The 20,692-nt window shown below is 43.7% G+C and overlaps 1 protein-coding gene across 7 annotated transcripts in view; it reads right to left on the reverse strand.

Annotated features, from left to right (window-relative positions):
- Positions 1-6,683: 6,683 nt before the first annotated feature.
- LOC117693636 (uncharacterized) overlaps positions 6,684-20,692 on the reverse strand; it is an 80,638-nt gene continuing 66,629 nt past the window's right edge. For 4 of the 7 annotated variants that reach the window (XM_076917376.1, XM_076917377.1, XM_076917374.1 and 1 more), the window contains 9 exons: positions 17,007-17,074; positions 16,543-16,567; positions 14,836-14,876; positions 14,398-14,422; positions 14,109-14,177; positions 13,114-13,170; positions 11,554-11,683; positions 10,148-10,311; positions 6,684-6,904 (listed from right to left, as the gene is read on the reverse strand). In XM_076917376.1, coding sequence (XP_076773491.1) covers positions 11,583-11,683; positions 13,114-13,170; positions 14,109-14,177; positions 14,398-14,422; positions 14,836-14,876; positions 16,543-16,567; positions 17,007-17,074 — 386 coding nt within the window. In that variant the 3' untranslated portion in view covers positions 6,684-6,904; positions 10,148-10,311; positions 11,554-11,582. Of the gene's footprint in view, positions 6,905-10,147; positions 10,312-11,553; positions 11,684-13,113; positions 13,171-14,108; positions 14,178-14,397; positions 14,423-14,835; positions 14,877-16,542; positions 16,568-17,006; positions 17,075-20,692 lie in introns of those variants that run through there. The other 3 variants (XM_076917375.1, XM_076917378.1, XM_076917379.1) reach the window with 3 other exon arrangements.

Below are 20,692 nucleotides of genomic sequence, written 5' to 3' on the forward strand. Positions count from 1 at the left end.
GGTAGAAATTTTGTCCTGTAACTCCTTTTTAGGATCTACAACCATTGTCTCCATTGGGGGAGCACTTGGAGGTAGAGGCACATAGGAAAAGGGCATTTTAGCATCATAAAATTTGACTTCCTCTTCTGCTCGGTCAGCACAATCTGGCTCTGACAAATTGTCATCAACCTTTGGCTGTATTTTGGATTCTAACTTACGCTTCTTTTTATTTTGAACAAAAAAGACAGCATTCAAGAACAAAAGCAAAAAATTAACACATGTGAACAGCAAACAAAACCAAAACAGAGAGTTGAATTCAGGCTGACTAATTTTGGATTCAGGTTGACTAATTTCTTGTCCCATTTTCCTTACCCTTCTCAACACGGCAGATTCGTGATCACCTTCTTCCAGTAACGTCCCTCACTGGGTCTCTCGTTCCCGCTGCCCTACGTTAGACGCCAAACTGTCACGGCCTGTACTGCCCGGCTTTGTGGGCCAAAATGTTGCGGCCTGCTCCGCTCCACGCTTGGCAGCCACTGTGTCCTGGCCCAAGCTGCCGCTCCGGTCCGAGGGTCAGGGTCTAGCGAGAGAGAGAGTGGGGATAAAGGGGAAGTGCTTCTCTAAGAGACCAGCAATATAGGGAATACCAAGTCTGTGCAAACCTGTCAAAAGAATAAAATGATCCATTAGACCCTACTTTCTCATTTGTCACCTTTCTTTTGGGGAGAGTCCTGAAGCCAACCATCATCTTTGTAGCATCCTGGGGGATGTTTGTAACATTTAGCAAACCATTACGTCCCAGCCTCCCATCAGGGAATGGTTCCACTGTCCTGCTTTCTACTGGGTAACATTTGAGGATTTTGAAATCATGTGACTGCCTCTTACTCTGCAGCAAGGCCTATATCTCCCAAGTTTAAGGTGAAGGAAAGAAACATAGAGAGAAAAGCAACAAAAGGGGGGGTCTAAAGAGAACAGGGAGAATAGACAGACTCCATGGAGAAATGAGAACCTAAGAGAGGAACTAGGGATGGAAAGTCGATGGACCATATTCAGAGGCTGAGAAGCACGGAATACAATCATTTCATAGATGCCTGGAAGTCTTGCAAAGACATCAGGAGGAGGGAAGCCTAGCTTTAGGTAAGAAATTATTCAGTAGAATGAACTAGTGAGCTGAGAACCAATGAATCCACAGTTTCATAAGCAGAAACACAATTATACCTAATGGAGAAATAAACAGTGGCCATGGCCCTGTTTGGAAAGAGCTGATCTCTGAAGACTAAGCTAAAAAAGCCACTGTCCTTAACCTAGGACTTTCTGTGGGAGTGTGTCCCACAAGGACAGACTGAAGTGTTGAACAGCAACAAGCCTAGAATGGGAGACCATGGTCCTCTCCCAGATTTCCTGTCTTGGGCTTTGTCTTCATATCTGCCACATACCCTGAGATCCTGGAGAGAAGTCAAGCAATCAGAACTGAAGACACCTGATGTGAGGGTCAAAGAAGGGGACCATGAGTCTCACTTTCTCAGCCTTCCAAGTGAGGAGCAAGGGGCAGGAGGAATGTATGCAGACTTTGGCTTTAAAACCTGACACTTGGTTTGAATCCCGAACCACCACTATCTTATAAAATGGGCCTCATCTCAGCTTCTTATAAAAGTGCGCACTTGCTACCTCATACACTTGTAAGACATGATGAATGAACCCATTAGATTCATGGTAAGCCACTGTCTTACCTGTCCATTTCTTGGGCTCCAGGAACACATAGGTAAAGACTATAGCTAGAGTACCATCTCTGTTTTCTCTCCTTTTCAAAGGGTGAGTTTTACAGGTTTAAACTCTCTTCCTTTTATTTAATCTGACCCCTACAGTAAGAGTGCTCTGTACCATGTGTGGCATATTCTCTCTATGGGAAAGCCAGCTGGTGTCTGGCTAATAGTGGTCTTTTTGTTTTGCTTTTGTATTTTTAAGACAGTACCTCATGTTCCCAGTCTGCTGTTGAACTCCCCAAGTAGCTAAGGATGACATTGAACTTCTAATCCTCTTGCGTCTACCTTCTAAGAGCCTAAATCACAGGTGCACCTATAACTAGCTTCACATGTATGGTTCTGATGCAGGAGACTAACAAACCTCAGCTGCCTGCCAATCCTTTATGAAACAAATGGATCTGACTTTCTGGGTTTTGGTCCTGTAACTGTCTCTTGGATGCATCTGTGTTTAGAGGGTAAAACCTGGTACCCCCTGTTACACAGAAACAAAACACTCACTTGGCCAATTACCTGCAGTTTCACCTGAGATCAGGCCCTCCACCAAGTCTGGTAGCATTTCCTCTTGGAGGCACACTTAGCCCCTAAGTCAATCTCAAGCAGCAAGGATCAGGTAGGAGCTTTAGTGTCCCAATTCTGCTAGGTACCATTGGTGAAAAATGTCTCCATTTGTTTCCCATTTGCCCTTCAGGGTCATGACACCCTCTCCTGATCATTGTCAAAATATCTTCTTAAATGAACCACTACAACCTCTGCTTGCGGAACCCATCCTTGCATAGTGTATCCAACTTCTTCATAAATACCCGAAGAGTGGGCAGTACATTCCAAGATGGCCGGGGGCTCCCTGAATAGTACTGAGTCCTACACATGTATATAGTGTGAATTCCCCTCCATTCTGCCATCCACAGTGGGGTTCAATTTATGAATTAGGCATAGTAACAGATTAACAACTTATCAAACAGAGCAACCACAACCACAATACTGAAATAAAAGTCAAGTGAATGAGTTTCATTCTCAAAATTATCTTTCAGGGTTGCACTCCTTTCTTTCCTTGGGATGATGTGACATGATGGAATGCCCATGGCATGAGAGGGAGTAAGCTGTATGATATAGACTGATGTGGGGTTATGCTAACATGTGCAGATACCCTAAAGCAGTACAGTGTGAGTGACAGCTGGTCTGATTCTAACACTGCTGTAGGACTACATGGTAGGTGATGTATACAGTGCAGGTCTGTGGGACAAATGCAAATTTCACATCTGTGAGGCATGAACTAAGGTAACAGGAGGTTTCCTCACACTACTCACAACAGCATGTAATATATGTGGCTTAAAATGAATGAAATCTTTGCTTCAGAAACTTTCAGCATATTCAGACTATAGTGGGATACAGGAAACTGACACTAGGTAGGCTAGAATGGCAATGGGGGTGGGGATAGGGGTGGGGAACAAACTGTCACACCTCTTTCTTTCACTCATTGGGATACTCTCTTTATGGTCTTCACTGACTGCAATGATTTCAAGTGGAGACAGTCATTTGCTCCTTCCCAGAAATTTGGATATGAATTTGGAATATGAAATATTTCTGGAAGCAGCCCAAAATGTTTTCCTCTTTTCAGGCCTTTGGGGATGCCCTGCTTTTTGCCCTGGCTGGAGTTTGTTTTGTTCAATGTACTACGCTGGACCCCTGTGTGCAGAAGTTAGTGAGAGAGAACTCTCAGGAGTTACTCCTGCAGGGAGGGAAGGAAACAGCACTGAGCAGAGAGAGACTTGGAATTGAAGTGCTATAGTGTGTTATGCATTGGTCCTCAGGCTGGAACTGGGGTACCATCCACAGGAAGCCTTCCTTGAAACCCCAGGTCAAGGCCCTCATACCTCTATACTATTCAGGCCTCAGGAGCAGGCTGCCATCAAAGAGCAGTAGAAACCTTGGGCAAGATACCTCTCTATCCATGGCCAACTGGTGGGTAGGGCCTGAGCTCTGAGTAGTCAGTAGCCAACATCCTGCTCAATGAGAATAGCCCTGTGTCTAGGAAGAATGGGAATCATGTCATACTCGCTATGGATCTGTCCAACAGTTCCTTTTTTTATTGAAATTCTGTTCCTGCTTGAAGTACAAAAGAGAAGCTGACACAAATACAAAATTATGTCAGGCCCTGGGCTCCAATCTGCCTATCTCATGAAGAACATTCCTTAACAACATTGGAATTAAAGTTTATCTCTCTACTCTTGTCACTCCCATGCCCAGTCCAGAGCAAGAACGTGAACCTTTATGACCAGGAACATGTACCTGCTGCTACCTAGTCAGAGCTTCTGCTCGACAGTGACTGTGACTGTTAGTCTCTGTTTATAATAATAAAGTATGGAAGGATGCCAGATGACTCTTTCCCTCTTGTAGTCTCCAATGTGGGAAGAATGGATAATAAAATATCAACACCTTCTACAGTGATGGTCATGTTGTTTTATCCTGGATACTCGGCAAAACAGGCACCCAGGACAAGGAATTGTGTAAGTCAGTAGAGGCAAGGCCACCCTGAGGGTGACTTAACTAGCTGATCACCACCATGGGCACAGAGGTTCCATGCCTGGGATTCCTGTCAGGATAAGAAGAGAGGAGATTTCATCAGCTGTCCCCCAGCCTACCTTGATCAAGCACAGCTCCTTGAGGAATTGACTCTCCCAGTTTCAGGTCTACATGCATGATGTGTATGAGTTATGAAGAAAGCTCTTGCAGGGGGCTTATGTAAATGTGACAGCCCAGAGTAGAGAGCAATGCAGGTAAGAAATGTTATACCTATTGCAAGAGTTAAAAAATTTTAAACCTTCCACAGATGGAGTCAAGAGTGCAGATCAGCTTGTTCTGCACTCTGGGTCCTAGGAAACTAGTTATCCACAAGACAAAATAAGTAAGATAAGAGTTCAGAGCTGGGAGTTCAGGACAGCGTGACCAAGCTCTATGGGTACCAGGAACTAAAAACTGACCATAAGATAGATTGAATAGGGTTTGAGCTGAGAGTTCTAGTTAGCGTGCCTGTGCACCCTGGATACCAGGAACTTGGCTGACCACAAGATAGATGGCTGATTACATATAAGCTCTTAGAGAACAGCCTGTTCCTTGTACCCTGTCACAAACTGAATAATGGGCTGGGACTTTCCACAGGTGCTCTCCAATAACCCTCCCTTACTCCCCCTGGGTTGTGGTTCCCCCCCCCCCCCCGAGTTGTAGTTTGGGGCTTTAAATTCTCTCTCTCCCCAAAGCCCCGGGGTTGGACCCCACTGCCCCTGCATGGGTCATGGGTCTTGACCTCAGTATACTGATTAAAATATGCCTCTTGCTGATTACATCAAGTTTGGTGTCTTGCAGTTAATGGGTGACCGCAAATTCCCGAGGCTTGGGTGAGGTCCTCCATTCGTGGGGGCCTTACACTATCACAGGATAAGGGGAAGGGCCATGACACTCATTCATACAGATTTGCCAATAGGTACCCAGCATACTCCTGACCACTTCCTACCAATAATTAAACCTCAGGATCATTTTAAAAAGCAAGCTATGCTCAGATTCTCTGAAGGAAGGGAATTTGCAGGTGTAGGAAGTGCTGTCATTATCCTTTTTCTCACTAGGACCCTTTGCCACTATTCCAAACCAAGAAGAGGTTCCTTTCAACTGGAAGTGTTTTACAAAAGAAGCACTGTCTCCTAGCAGACTCACATGTCCTGGTACTTATCACAGGGTCTGGATGTGAGAGTTCCTGGGAAACGCATGATTACAAGCATTTGTGAAGATGGCAGGTTTCTGAAAGTTGTACCCTGTCTGGAAAAGCCATCAAGAGATCAAACACAGGTAATCTAGGAGCTAAGGACCCTTGCAGCTTGGTGGGACTAACATGCAGCTAGGAATGCATTTAGCTAACTGGTCACCCCATGAGGAGACCGTGCTCAAGCCAGCATCAAGGGAGCTTGACCAAGGGAACTGCCAGATTGAATGAGGGAAGGACTTGGGAGGGGCTGCCTCCTGCATGTACACTACTCAAGATTGTATGAGCTCAGCCAGAGTGGGACAGCATCCATGTCTGCAGAGCTCACCCTAAGACTCCCACAGCAGCTCTATGGAAATCAGCTGGCTGTGTGGTATGTAGAAGGCTCCAATGGCCAGGTGTCAACAGCAATGGTTTAGGCACTTTGCTATTAGACACCTGAGGATAAGGAGAAAAACCCTAAGAGAGGAAAATCAAATACTGTTGGGAGCCGACTTGTAGCAGAAAGCAGGTATCATCTGTGCAGCCATCTCGAGCCATATACCCTGACAAGAGACTTGTTTTTCAACAGCCTACAACAGCTGAGCACACTGTGATAAATATCTTGTTTATCCCACATGTCTTGTTTTGCTGTTTAGTGCCCCCAGCTGCAAGGGGCAAGTGGTATCCACGCCTGCAAGGCACACTGGTGCACATGCTATCCACGGCATACACGCCTGTAAGGCTTACATCATATCCACACCTGCAAGGCATGTAGTATCCACACACCTACAATGCACTTGGCAAAAGCCTATAGATACCCCGGTCTTCCCTTCAATAAGAGAAAAGGAGAGACAGAAAGAGACAATAAGAGAGAAGGGAGACAATAAGAGAGATATGAAGAGAGACAATAGATGAGAAACTGGACTTGATCACACACCCTGTCTTATCTCCATTCTTAGAGTCTCTTCCCCTTTATCCTCTCTCCTATCTCCTCTTCTCTCTCTCCTCTCCTCTCTCTCTGTCTCTCTCTCCCTCTCTCTCTCTCTCTCTCTCCCCCCCCCCCGACCCACAGACTGAGGTGGCAGAGCGGTCCGGGACATTTTGGCCCCCAAGCGTGGAGCGGGGAGGGCCACAACAAAATACTACACAGAAAACCACTTTCACAACTGAGATGCTATGAGAGGGGTACAAAACTCTAGAGAGACAGGTAACTTTGAAAGAGTTTATTATAAAAAGAGGGCAATCTGGGTAAATAGGCTGGGCAGATAGGGAGAAACTGGTCATAGAGAGCTTCGTTAACCTAGGCAGACAGCTGGTCAAGTTATTCTGATGTCGGTCTCACTGTATGTTGTCCACAAACAGGCCAGGTAGCATGATGTGTCAAATGATGCAGCAGAGGACAGAAATCTGGTTCCTTCTCCATAATGCTCTTAATATTAGGAAGGAAAAGAGAAAGTTGAGTTCAGGGAGGGAAAGATGATGTTTTCCATCCCTCAGTTCTACAGCAGATCTCTGCTTGGGAAGGTTCAGTAATTTTTATCTGTCATGTACTCCCCACTATTGATTTCCTCAAACCTTGTGTTGCTGTGTTCCTGTGTGCTTGTGTTCCTGTGTGCTATCATATGCATGTGTTTACATCACCAACCCTGTGTACTTGAGCATAAGGTATTAACTTTCCCATAACTAAGCTTTCTTAATGCACAAGTCGATGTCAAAGCCCCAGATATACAGCAGTCTTTGAGAATACAGGAGCTGGACTGTATTATTGCATTCTTAGCCATGTAACCCTCCTCTGTTCATCCACCAAACTAAGAGAGATTCAATGCAAAGAGATACCCTGCCTTTGGGGAAACCATCCTGCTGTCTGGCTCACAGAGTTGCCATGAGCAAGGCTATAAAATACTTTCCAAGTAGCATCATGGACTCCACCATCTACACATGCATAACTACGATGTCTTTTTGTAAAAATAGTTTTTAAGATTTAATTATTTTATTTATATGAGCACAACAACAGTAGAGGCACTTGATGGTGATAAAACCAAATATCTTGATACTGCTCCCCACATTTAGATTCAAGAAAGTTGGTCTTCCTATTTTATCTGGATATAATCTGACAGAGTACCCACTGGAATATCTTAACTAATGATTCTCATTTTATTGTTTATGACAAGCTGCCAGAGAAAACCTTAAATCCAATGATACAAATCCTAGCTATGACCCACAAGACCAAATGTGGTCACATTTTTGAATGAAGAGAACATGCCCAACTCAATGAACTCTTTCTTACACCAAGATATGCACTTTTGAAATTATTCACAATCACTACAAACTTACCTGAAGCTGGAATGTGACCAAAGACTAGAAGATACAGCCTCCCTGTATTATACTCAAAGTCAAGACCAGAAGAACAATCTTGGATCATCTGAGTACTTTGACTTAACAGTCCTAAACTCACCAATAGAGATAAAAAGAATCCTGGACACTTTGTAGCTTGATCAAAAGAATCAAATCAAATCAAAGTCCCTGAAATAAACCCACACACCTATTGATATTTAACTTTTGACAAAGAAGCCAAAACCATACAATGCAAAAACGGACAGCATATTCAACAAGTGTTGCTGGGCTAACTGAATGTCTGCATGTAGAAGAATGCAAACAGATCCATTTTTATTGCCCTGCACAAAGCTCAAGTCCAGGTGGATCAAAGACCTCAACATAAACTCGGATACACTAAATCTAATAGAGGACAGTGGAGAATAGCTTTGGATACATTGGTAGAGGAGACGACTTTCTGAACACAACTCCAACGACTCAGACACTACAATCAACATGTCATAAAGGGGACCTCACAAAACTGAAAAGCTTCACAATAGAAAAAAATTTTCACCAACTCTACATCTGAGAGTGGTAAAATATCCAATACATATATAACTTAGGAAGTTAGACATCAACCAGATAACCCAATTAAAAAATAGAGTACAGAGCAAAACAGAATTCTTAACAGAGGTATCTTGGATGGCTAAGAGACACTTAAAGAAATGATCGATTCCCTTCATCATCAGGGAAATGCAAATCAAAACAACTCTGAGATTCCACCTTATATGTATCAGAATGGCTAAGATCCAAAACTCGAGGGACAGCACATGCTGACAATGATGTGGAGCAAGGGGGACACTCCTGCATTGCTAGTGGGAGTGCAAACCCATAACCACTCTGAAAATCAATTTGGTGGGGTTTTTTTTTTTTTTTTTCAAAAAATTGGGAAGAGTTCTACCTAAATATCCAACTGTATCACTCCTGGGCATATACCCAAAAGATGCTCCACCATCCCACAAGGACACTTGCTGAACTGTATCTGCAGCAGTTTTATTTGTTACAGTTAGAAACTGGAAACAACCCAGATGCCCTTCAACCAAAAATCAAAAATGAAAATGTGGTTTATTAACATAAGGGAATACTACTCAGTTATTAAAAACAAGAACATCTTAAAATTAGCAGGCAAATGGATGGACCTAGAAAATATCATGCTCAGTCCGGTAACCCAGACTCAAAAGGACATGCATGACATATACTCACTTATACGTGGATACTATTCATAAAGTACAGCATACCCACACTATAATCCACAGACCCAAAGAAGCCAAGTAACAAGGTGGGCCCAAGAGAGGGTACTGCAATCTCACTCAGAAGGGGAAATAAAATTGTGATTGGAAGTGGATGGATGGAGGGAACAGGGTGAGAAAGGGGGCAGAGAGAGTGAACAGAAATTGAAGGTAGATGGGATGGCATGTTGTGGTGTGTGCATCTCTAGGAGGTGCCAGAGACCTGGGATGGGGAGACTCCAGGAAGTCTATGAGGGTGACTTTAGCTGAGACTCCTAGCATTGGGGCATACAGAGGCTGAAGTGGCCATCCCGTAGCTAGGCAGGACTCCTAGTGGAGGGATAAGAACACCAACTTACCCACAATTCCTTTGACTTAAAATGTGTCCTGTCAACAAAAAGTTCAGGGATAAAGATGTCACAGAGACAGAGGGAATGGCCAACCAATGACTGGCCCAATTTGAAAAGCAACCCATAGGCAAGAGCTAATCACTGATGCTCTTACTGATACTCTGCTATACTCGCAGCTTGGTCTTCATACAGATGCACCAACTGGAGCGCTGGCTTACCCTGACTCTGCTGTCTGCCTGTGGAGCCTGCTCTCCTAACTGGGCTGTCCTGTCTGGCCTCAGTGAAGAATATATACCTAGTCCTGCAGTCACTTGAGGTAGCAGAATGGGTTGGTTCCTGTCGAGGGACCTCCCCCTTCCCAGAGCAAAAGGGGAGTGGGGAGTTGGGTAAGGGGCCATGTGAGCCAGGGAGGGGGGGACTAGGAGGAGCTGGGGCTGAGATTGAGATGTAAAGTGAATACATAAATTAGTGGAAAAAAATAAAGGAAAGAAAATGCCCTGTGGGTGGATCTTATGGAATCATTTTCTCAATGGAGATTCCCACCTTTCAGATAACTCTAGATCATGTTACAAGTTGACAAAATAAACCAGCTCACCTAGGCATTTCTACAGTTAAGTTTGAAATGACAGAACAACCTGGCAAGTACAGTATCAGGGAGAATAGGAGTCTAACGAGGCTGATAACAGAGATTCAAGAGCAAAGCAAGGTCCTAGATCTTACCAGAGGTCTTCACAGGTGACAAGGCACCTTGTCCCTGGATTCATACGCCTGGTAGAAGCTTTGTACGGTGTTTGTTCTGGCCATTGGTTAACATCTCTCTACTTGCAGCTACTGAAGTCCCCCCTCCCACCCACCCCCCCGCATTCATACCAAGGACATGGGGCCTGTGAACAGAGGAGAAGTAAAGCGTTATTTCAAAAGACATGGAACTCTGTAGTGGCTTGAACAGCCCTGCCTAGACCTGTCGTAGGTGAGAATATCCACTTCCCCTGAGGACTGTGCTATGTTCAAGGTCTCCTTCCTGTCTCTTCCAACTCTCAGTGCCTCCAGTACCTCATACCTACCAAAAGCCCTGGCAAGGTAGAGGTGTGGTTTCTAGTGGGACGGTACCACAGATCTTGGGGATCTTGGTACCTTGCAGTGGAAAGAGCTCCTGCACAGTCACCTTTCTCCCTCCATCAAGTCTCTTCAGCCCTGTACTGAGTGTTATTGAATCTGGCCTGGCAAGGTTTCTCCGCTCTCACCTTTCAGCCTCACCTCCCCACTCTTTACTCCTGATGCCATTTATATATTCTTTGACACAATTAGCCCCACTCCACCAACATATAGTCCTTATGGTGCTTCATGACTTGACTTATGTATTTGCCGTCCACCCTCATGACCTTAGTCTTGGCTATTTTAATGTCAACTCGACACAAGCTACAGTCATCTGAGAGGAGGGCGCCTCCGTGGAGAAATTGCCTCTACAAGACCAGGCTGGAGGCAAGCTTACAGGACATTTTCTTAATTAGTGATTGATGTGAGATGCCTCAGCCTATTGTGTGTGGGGCCAGCTATAGTCTGCAGATCCTGCATTCTATAAGAATGTGGGCTATGTAAGGCATTAAGAAGCAAGGCAGTAAGCAGGAATCTTCTTTGGCCTCTGCATCAATGTTGCTCCCAGGTTCCTTCACTGTTTGAGTTTCTCAATTGGCTTCTCTCAATGTTCTGTGATTCAGGATATGTAAGCCAAATAAACCCTATCCTTCCCAAGTTTTGTATGGTGTTTCATCACAGCAATAGTAAGTCTAAGTAAGAAACCGTCCATGGGGACTTTACGTGTTCTGATGGTTCCCTTGGATGCCAGATTCCTTTCCCACCTTGGGATTTGTACCTCAGACTATTGTTTTATCTTGCTAAAACATTGTCCTTCCAAACCTCAACCCCCTCCCCATATGCCCTGCCCTGTATCCATCTACCCTTCTTTTCTCAACATCTCCTGATAACTGTACAAGGTTTTGATACACCAATTCTTTATCCTGGTGAACTGGGGGCTTAGAATGTCTGTCTCTGTTTCTCTGTGCACTCCCCCTTACCACATCCAGTGCTTTTTAAGTTCCCGAAGCCTCTGGATGTGCTGTACTCACTGGGGGAATATGGAAGGGAAGGGTTTTAATTAAAGGCGCCTCTTGTATCTCCTCTTCTTCCTTCTGATGGGTGTACTTTCCTCATCAGACTCGGAAGATCCTGGTCGATGTACAAATAGTGTGTTGACCGCTAGGAACAGAGTACAAATAGGTTCAAAATAGGAAATGAGTGTGGCACAAAGCTTTGGGACCCTGTTGGGTATTTCTTACAAGCAGCAAGCTGACCATGCCAGGTGAGTGACTTCCAACACATACCCTACCTTTCTTATATCAACATTGTCTGGGAAAAATTGTATTGGCTGTTGTTCTGTCGGATGCAACTTTTGGATGTTCTCTTTAGGTCTCCTCTTACATCAGAAACAAAGCTTAGCTTGCTCACTGGGCTGTGCTCAGCATCCCTGTCCCCATTCTGTTCGGCTCCCCTGCTTTCCTCAGTGGGGCAAAAATAACCTTTCACCACTGTTCCACAAAGGAAGGCATGAACCAGATGACTTGGCAAGATTCAGCTATGTCTTACTGGGCATGTCCCTAAGCAATGTCCCATTGTATACACTTCCCATTTGAAGTTTGGCTGTCCCATGAACTTTGTGCGGGCCTCAAGTGAGGCTGAGTTTCAAGGGAAGGGGACAACTAAATAGACTGAATAAACTTAAAGGGGAATGAATCCAGGGGACCACATATTAGATGGTTAGGTCACATTAGGTGGGCAGTGCAGCCAAATTAGCAGAATCAGCGTTTTATGAATTACTAGGCACAAAGTGCAGAGTCACTATGCTGCTCAGGAAATAGGGAAGAGGCTGGGAAAGGCTGTGGGTAAGAGTCAGAATCAGGGTCAATGTGGCCAATGAGCTGGGCACCTGCGTCTCTGTGGACACCTGATAAGAAAAAGGAATCCTTGAGTTTATACAAGGCAGAATCAATGTATTAAACGAAGAATAAAAGACAGGCAGGCAGGCAGGCAGGCAGGCAGGCAGGCAAGCAGACAGACAGACAGGCAGGCAGGCAGACAGACAGACTTCAAAATAAAGGAAGCTCTGACCCCACTACAGGGGTTTCACAGAAGACTTTGGGGAATGTAGTCTCCTTTCATTCATGCTCTGGACAAGAGGAGACAGCTGAGAAATATACTAAGCATGAAGTACACAAACGTTTCAGAGTGTCCAGAGAAAAGACCTGGCATACGGGAGGACAACACAAGGAGATCTATCTAGTGAGACATGGCAGGGAAGTGAGGTTCAGACACAGGTAGGAGGATAAAGCCAGAAAGGACATTGAAAAGAAAATACAAGTGTCCATGCCTTTTAAATCCTGGGAACATATGTGCCCACTCTGAATTAGGAATATCTGAAAAGCAGGTCATAGCTGGACCCGAGTTCTAGATCCATTGTCAAGTACTAGGTCAGAGGTTCTAATACAGGTGTCAATGTGTTCTTTGACCCATTCACGCTACAGGTCAGTCTACAGGACTGGTAATGAGCTCACATATATCCTTCCCTCTATCCTTTTCCCTACTGACACCTTCCCCACATGACAGTATAGACTGAGAATGCAGTTACCTACCAGGAGAAAGAGTGCTTGCTCTTTTTCTCATTTCCCAATGCTGTACTTCATAAGCATCTACAAGAAAATAAACAGAGTGGCTGGCTCACTCACTTCTGCCTACAGAAGATACAGCCATACTAGTTCACAACATATCAGCCTCAGCTTTCCAATGGTTCTTTGACTCCTCATGTTACAGAAGATGCTGCAGTGAGACCAGCCTACTCACTCTGCCATCCACCCATAGAGTGCCCTTTATAGAGAGACTTAACAGGCAAGAGAGGACCATGGAGGTGCTGTGATAAATCCTGCAGGACCAGCTGGAAGAGGATTTCTTTCTTCTGCGTTATTGGGCCCACACTTCATGGCCTTTGTACTCAGGGACATCTCAGTGACTACAGAGAGTTATACTCAACTGAGAGTTCTATCCCAAATCAGCAATCCGAAGTGAACACCAGATGTCAAACAAGCAATGAGCAAGGAGATCTACTGATTACAATCAGAGGCTTGGAGCTTTGGCAATGAGAGAGGCAGGGAGAAGGCTTTGCTTTTTAAGTTTATTTCAGCTGTATTGCCTGGAAATGCCTGTGTACTACATGCATGCAGTGCCAATCAAGACCAGAGGAGAGCATCAGATGCCTTGAAACTGGAGTTACAGATGGATGTGAGCAGCGATATGGGTGCTGAGATTAGAATCTCTGTCCTCTGGTAGAGCAGTCAGTGCTCTTGATTAAAAAGCCATTCCTCCAAGTCCTCTGGCTCATCTTTAATTGCCAGTGGGTTTGTGTGTGTGTGTGTGTGTGTGTGTGTGTGTGTGTGTGTGTGTGTGTGTGTGTGTGTGTGTGTGTGTGCTTTGCTTCTCTTCCTCTTTATCATTATGGCTGGAAGGAGAATCAAACAAATCTCCTACATCTCACTGATGCCTTTCCCACTGCTTCAGCCTGGTGAGCAGAATGTACAACCCCACTGCTTCTTGAGCCCTGTCCTGTTGATCTCCACAGGACCTTGTTACTTACCAGGAAAATTCTCTTTACTATCCAGTTGTTCTTGTTCTTCAACATCTGTGTCTCCCACCTGGGCTACATCTGCAAGAAAATCAGAGTGGGGTGTATCACATGAAGCCACACTGGTTCTCATGAAATTAACCCTAGTTCTTCTTGGCATTTTCCAGGGAGCCTCTATGGCAGAATCATTTTCTCTCATTTAACCTTCAGCCCTTCTTCCCAAAAGGAACTTGGAGTGAGGTTTCTCAGAAATGGAACACTAAGATATTTCCTGAACAGGGGAGGGACTTCAGATACTTACAACTCTCTACCATGGTGGAAGCCATCTGCAATTATAAAAAAGAAAGCATTGTCAGGATTGGTCCCTATTGTATATGTCACTATGGTCTGGCTTTCTCTGGATGAGTTAGGAACAATAGACACATGCCCTATGGTGCTGCAAGTGACACAGGTAAAGATGGAAAGAGTCTTTCCCACGGTGGACTTTCCAGCCCATTTACATTGCAGGCACACAATCCTTAATAGAGCAGGAAAAGTCATTTTTGAGGAAACTGCCTCTATGGTCCAATTTTAATGAATATGGTAATATCAGTAACACCAGAGAGCTGGAGACCCACTAGTAAAGTAGACAAACAAACAAACCTCTGAATTCCACAAAGGAAACAATTTTTCAAAGAGTAACACAAATGGAATACAATCAGACCTAAATTTCTATAGCAGACAAAGAAAGTGTTCTTACTGTTTGTCTAGAGTCGGGAACATGAACCCCATGTGGGAAATCTAGGATAAAACAGAGTAACTGTCAGGTTGTTAATAACTAGCGATTAGAAAAGACTCAGGGAACATTCTCAATGTGCAAAGGACTATATGGAGATAGCTTGGACTGCTGTGAGTCCATTCTCCAGTGTAGAAGGATATTCAAGAAACGGGGAGAAACCAGAATAAAATGATACCTATGCATCCTTGCTCTTTAACTAAAACCACTTCAAACAATACAAGAGAAATCCAGCTGATCCACACTTCCTGTTATTTTTATGTATAAGTTTTCAGAGCTCATTAGTTGGTTTTTTAAAACCAAACAGGAGACTCAGACACACACACATGCACACGAACACGCACACACACACACACACACACACACACACACACACACACACACTGTGTTCATCAGACATGAGTTTGAGAGAGAACAAGGTAGGCGACATGGCAATGGCCAGAAAATGAGAAAAGAAAATTGATATGATTTAATTTAAAAAAATAAGAAGTTTTAAAGCTCAGTGTGTATACTGGTTAACACTAGATATGTGTTACCAACAGGTGTTTTTCAGAACTGCACAGGACTGTTCAACTAAATCTTTTCTTGGTGATTGGCAAGCAAGTTTGGAAAACCTTATTTCTCACAGTGCTATTATCAAGTGTACTATAGTACTTCAGTAACTTTGTTTTTATGTTTCAGGCCAGCTTCTAAGACATGAGTCCAAAACCTACTGATGTAGTAGTCTCCTTAGGGTCCTTCATAATTGCTTTTAACTCCAAATGACTGTGTGAAATGACCAGACACAGCAGGGAGTCTTTGGACTTTCCCGTGAGTGCCTTCAAGCATATGTGGCAACATCTTAGTTTACCTTATGTAATTAACTGGACAACAGACACACCTCATCATGGATGGGCCGCATCTCTGAACCGCATGCTGCACTCAGAGCCCAGCGCCTTCAGATTTTCTTAAATGAATTTAAGGCTCAACCAAGAAGTGAGAGCACTGCATGGCATGAATGGATTCATGTTTTCACTTTCTTTCTGCATACAATTTTGAGAGCCAGGGATTCTTAGGTTGTTTTCTGAAGAAAGGATGATAACTATATCCAGGCACAAATGCCACGGAAACCAATGGGATAATAAACTAAAAACTTCAATTAAGTGTGTATGGGAGTATGAAGTATATCTCCCATAACCCATAACACCACACGGAATCATATCCACTCAAAATCACAAGACACTGAAGCACACAAACTCCAGGATTCCATGTGCACACGGGGGCTGGAGAGATGGCTCAGTGGTTAAGAGCACTGACTGCTCTTCCAGAGTTCCTGAGTTCAATTCCCAGCAACCACATGGTGGCTCACAACCATCTGTAATGGGATCTGATGCCCTCTTCTGGTGTGTCTGAAGATAGCTACAGTGTACTCAAAGAACATAAAATAAATAAATAATTCTTAAAAAAAAAAAAAAAAAAAAGGCAATGTGCACACGGCCTCACAGAAACCTATGCAGAAACTTGACTGTAAAAGTAGATCTAGAAAAATCTATAAATACAAAAAACAAAAAATAAAAAACATGTTGACTTGCTCCCAGAAACAGCAAGTTGGTTGGCCGATGAAAGATAAGAGATGCCAAACCTATCTTAGCATTTACATTTTTCCTCAGCAAGGAGTTAAACAATACTTACAGCTTTGGTATTCTTCCCAGGACCCCTGAAATTACAGAAACAAAGACATATTGATTGAGGGAAACTCCACCTGACTTGTGGGCACATATCTTTATTTCTCTTCCTTGGAAATGAAAAGGCATGGTACTCCCAACATTAATAGTTGGCAGAGCAGAGATAAGATATATCTGTGACAAGCCCACAATCTTTGCGTGAACGATGGATCTTTAACTCCTGTTCAGTCATCAACGACAAGGTGGTTAAGCAAGAGGGATGGATGCTAGTATCCATCCTATACCTGACTGTGCCATTCATAAAAGCTCTTTTCCCATAAGGTTTTCATTGGTAAGGGACTGTTCTACCATTCCATAAAACAGAGCACAGTATGAATAACACATGCTACTATGTTTTGAGAGCCAAACTTAAATGAAATAGGAAACTCAGACAGTAATATTTCTATTTCGGTCAAAGAAAAGTCACCTTACCTCATCATGAGGTTCAAACTCTTCTTTTTTAAAAAATAGCTCTTTAATGTCTGGAACATTTTGCATTCCTAGGAAGATAGAGTGACTGTTAATCACTGGTGCTGTGGCCCATGGCTTCCTTAGAGAGCACTGCTTAACTTACTCAACAAGATGGCTATGCTTTAAAGGCTAGATTGAGTGGCTACTGGAACATCCTCAGTGAAAGCACTGAGTCAATGAGGAGCAAGGAAGAAAAGGAAAATGAAACACCTGCACTATGCTGATAGCAATAGATGACAAGACACTCTTCCAATGTTTCAAGTCTCTTACTCATATCAATCACTTGAAGACCAGATAGTTGGTCTTCTAGGACCAAGAAACAATATGAGTTTTAACTTATGCTAGGTGGAATCTAGTACAAACTCTCGGGGATAATATCTTGAGGATCAGATAATCCAGGGTACCCAATGGAATATGGTTTTTAAAGTAACAGTGGTGAACATGAGAAGATAAAGACTATGAAAAGTCTCTCCTCTGCTGTACATCTGGGTACCACAGGATGCTGGAAACCAAGTGAGGCTTACAGCAACCCAGAACGTTATTCAAGTACAATGAACTATGTGGCATTTTACCATCCAGTGGTGTCATGCTCCACTCCCAGTTCAGCGTATGGACTACAAAGGGGCAGTCATGTATCAGGGAAAGAACAACCTTAGAAGTTGTTGTGTTGGAGCAGGACCAAGGCGGGATTACTGCATAGCTTTTCTCTGGAGCAGACATTATTTTTAGAGTGGACCAATAGATCTACATAATTTCTGTCCTTGGAATAGAAACAAATTTTCCCAACTGATCTGTTGCTGACAGCATGGTCATATTGTGGTTTTCTGGTGGTTTCCTCAGTGGTAAACATTCCATAGAATGAAATCACAATGAATATTGTGGAGATGATCTACACACTTCGCACATTCTTTTCACAATCTAAACCCTACACTTATGGAGGACAATGTACACACACACACACACACACACACACACACACACACACACACACACAGAGCGAGTTCTGAGTACAACCAAGACATGAAGCTTTATGTCTTTCCCACTGACACTGAAGCTCTGTTCAGATAGGAACACAGAGCTTAGAATTCTATACCCTCTGTTGAAGCTCCCTTCCAACACAGCAACAGAGTGCAGGGTTAGCACCAAGGATATGTGAAAGGGAAAAATCAAAAACTGTAAGTTTAAATATACACACGAATGTTTATACAAAAGAGGATACTTGGAGCTATACAGGGAATTATCACAGAAGCCATGCGTGCCATATAAGCATCCAAGTGCTAGGAGCAGGAGAGATGGCTCAGAGGTTAAGAACAATTGTTGCTTTTGCAGGAAGCTGGTTTTGATTCCCAGAGTCTAGATGGTGGCTCATCAACTTTAGTTCCAGAGGATCTGACCTGTCCTCTGACCTCTGGGTGCACCAGGCACGCACAAGGTGTATACACATAAACATATGTAGGCAAAAGGTTTATACACAAAAGAAAAATAAGGCTAAACTATTTTAAGGCCCAGTGTCTGTGAGCACATGTGTATGTGGGCATGTAAGTATGCTTATTCGCTTGTGGGATATCCGCGCCTTTGTGTGAGTGCCTGCCTGTGCCCATTTTCATGGCGGCCACAAGAGAGTATCCACTATTCTGCTGTATTGTATCACTTCTCTGATTTCTTTCCTTCAGCAGTGTTTCTCACTGAAGCTAAAGTTAGGCCAGCAGACATCAAGTCAGAGCTGTCCTCCTGTCCCTACCACAGATAGCGCTATGTTTATAAGCACACACATATATGTCTGGTCTTTCTATGTGTTTCCTATGGATTCAGACTCAGGTGCCATTGCTTGCATATCAAGTGTTCTTCTGTCAAGACATTATCTGCATATACCATGATGATGTCATGAATTTCTAATGGAAAGCACTACATATGCTGGGTGTGTGAAAATACAAAAATATTTTGATTTTTAATATTCTGCATACATTTTATGGAATTATAAACTGAATCATTATTCATTTTGTTTTTTATAATAAACGTGTTTCTGGTTACTATAATATTTCTAGGACATGCAGTATACTTTTGAGTTCTTTGGCTGAGTTTTTGTTTTGCTTCTCTTCTCTCTCTTTTTTTAAATTAGCCTTTCAAGTCAGGGTTTCTCTGTGTAGCTGTCCTGGAGCTCAATGTGTTGACCAGACTGGCCTTGAATGCAAGAGATCCTCCTGCCTCTACCTCCCAAGTGCTGAGATGAAAGGTGTGTGCAACTACATAGGCTACTTGGATTAGTCATTCTCTTCTTCTCACTTCTCTTCTCTTAGCTTCACTCCGCTCCGCTCCTCTCCTCTCCTCTTCTCTCTTCTCTGTCTCTCTGTCTCTCTCTCTGTCTCTCTGTCTCTGTCTCTCTCTCTGTCTCTCTCTGTCTCTCTCTCTCTCTCTGTCTCTCTCTCTCTCTCTCTCTCTCTCTCTCTCTCTCTCTGTGTGTGTGTGTGTGTGTGTCTGTCTCTGTCTCTGTGTCTCTCTCTTCCCTGCAAAGGGAGCCCAAGATTCCACATATTGCCAGGCACAGAGGTCAGAGTCAAGGTGGTGCTGATCAGGAGGAAGATGTTGGAGAAGGGTGTGGGAAAGAGCTTATAAGGAGATAGGAGAATGAGGAGCATGGGGCAGAGGAGAGGCCTGGGTCTTTATGGAGCACACTGCTTAGAAGCAGGAGCCCCTGAGTTTACAGTGAAGACAAAATCTATTCAAATTACACAGATGGCCTATAAAAGGTGAGTCGAAGGTAGCAGTACACAATGAGATCTCAGGGGAACCAGATATACCACCTACACCTACTGAAGACACTTGGAGGAAATGGACTTCATATTGCAAGAGTGAAATACACAAGTACACTAAAGCGTAGAGGACAGACACAGGCAATGTCCAGATAGGTCCCAGGAGGGCTGAAATCATCTTCTTAAGCCCTAGTACATGGATACTAGTTCATGGGGACTATCAAGTCCACCCTCTGCATCTTATAGATTGAACTCAGAATGCATAAAACAAAATGCCCCAAGCTGGGCCAAAGGCAAGGTTCCTCCTCATCCAGTAGATTAGTGGTTGTAAGATGGGGCCAGCTCTCTAATCTCCATTGCCTTAGTTATGTTACATGCCAGTCAGTGCAGGGTGAGGAGAAGAGACTGCAAATGAGCTAAAATCACACGGTTGACCATTATTTCCCAGGCCAAACTCAAAAGTCTTTCTGCCAGTTTAGCTAGTCCATTCTCTGGGTGCCCTTGAAACAGGTCTAAACATTGACCTGTGGTTATAACGTGATACCACTTTGGCCTTCTCTCTAACTCTATAGATGCCCAGCATTCCCAAGCTAAGGGGCAAAATAAACTTTTCATCCCTAGATTGTTTTTCTCAAAGTCTTTTTTTAAAGGGGGTGGAAAAATAATTTAGGTGCCATTTCTGTGGACAGCTCCTGCTTACTTATCCTTATGCCCATGAAAGAGGAAAATCAGAGAAGCCTTCCATTTTCCTTGTCCTTACAGATTTCTTTCCCACTCTCTCATACTCCCAAGCACAGGGTGTAATGTGAGCATTTCTGGGACTCTTTCCCACTGAACATGACCAAGAAGGTTTTTATATAATTCACCTGTACTCTGAAGATTCTTCAGATCTAATCC

The sequence above is a fragment of the Arvicanthis niloticus genome, chromosome 21 (genome assembly GCF_011762505.2).
Source record: "Arvicanthis niloticus isolate mArvNil1 chromosome 21, mArvNil1.pat.X, whole genome shotgun sequence".
Taxonomy (NCBI): Eukaryota; Metazoa; Chordata; class Mammalia; order Rodentia; family Muridae; genus Arvicanthis; species Arvicanthis niloticus.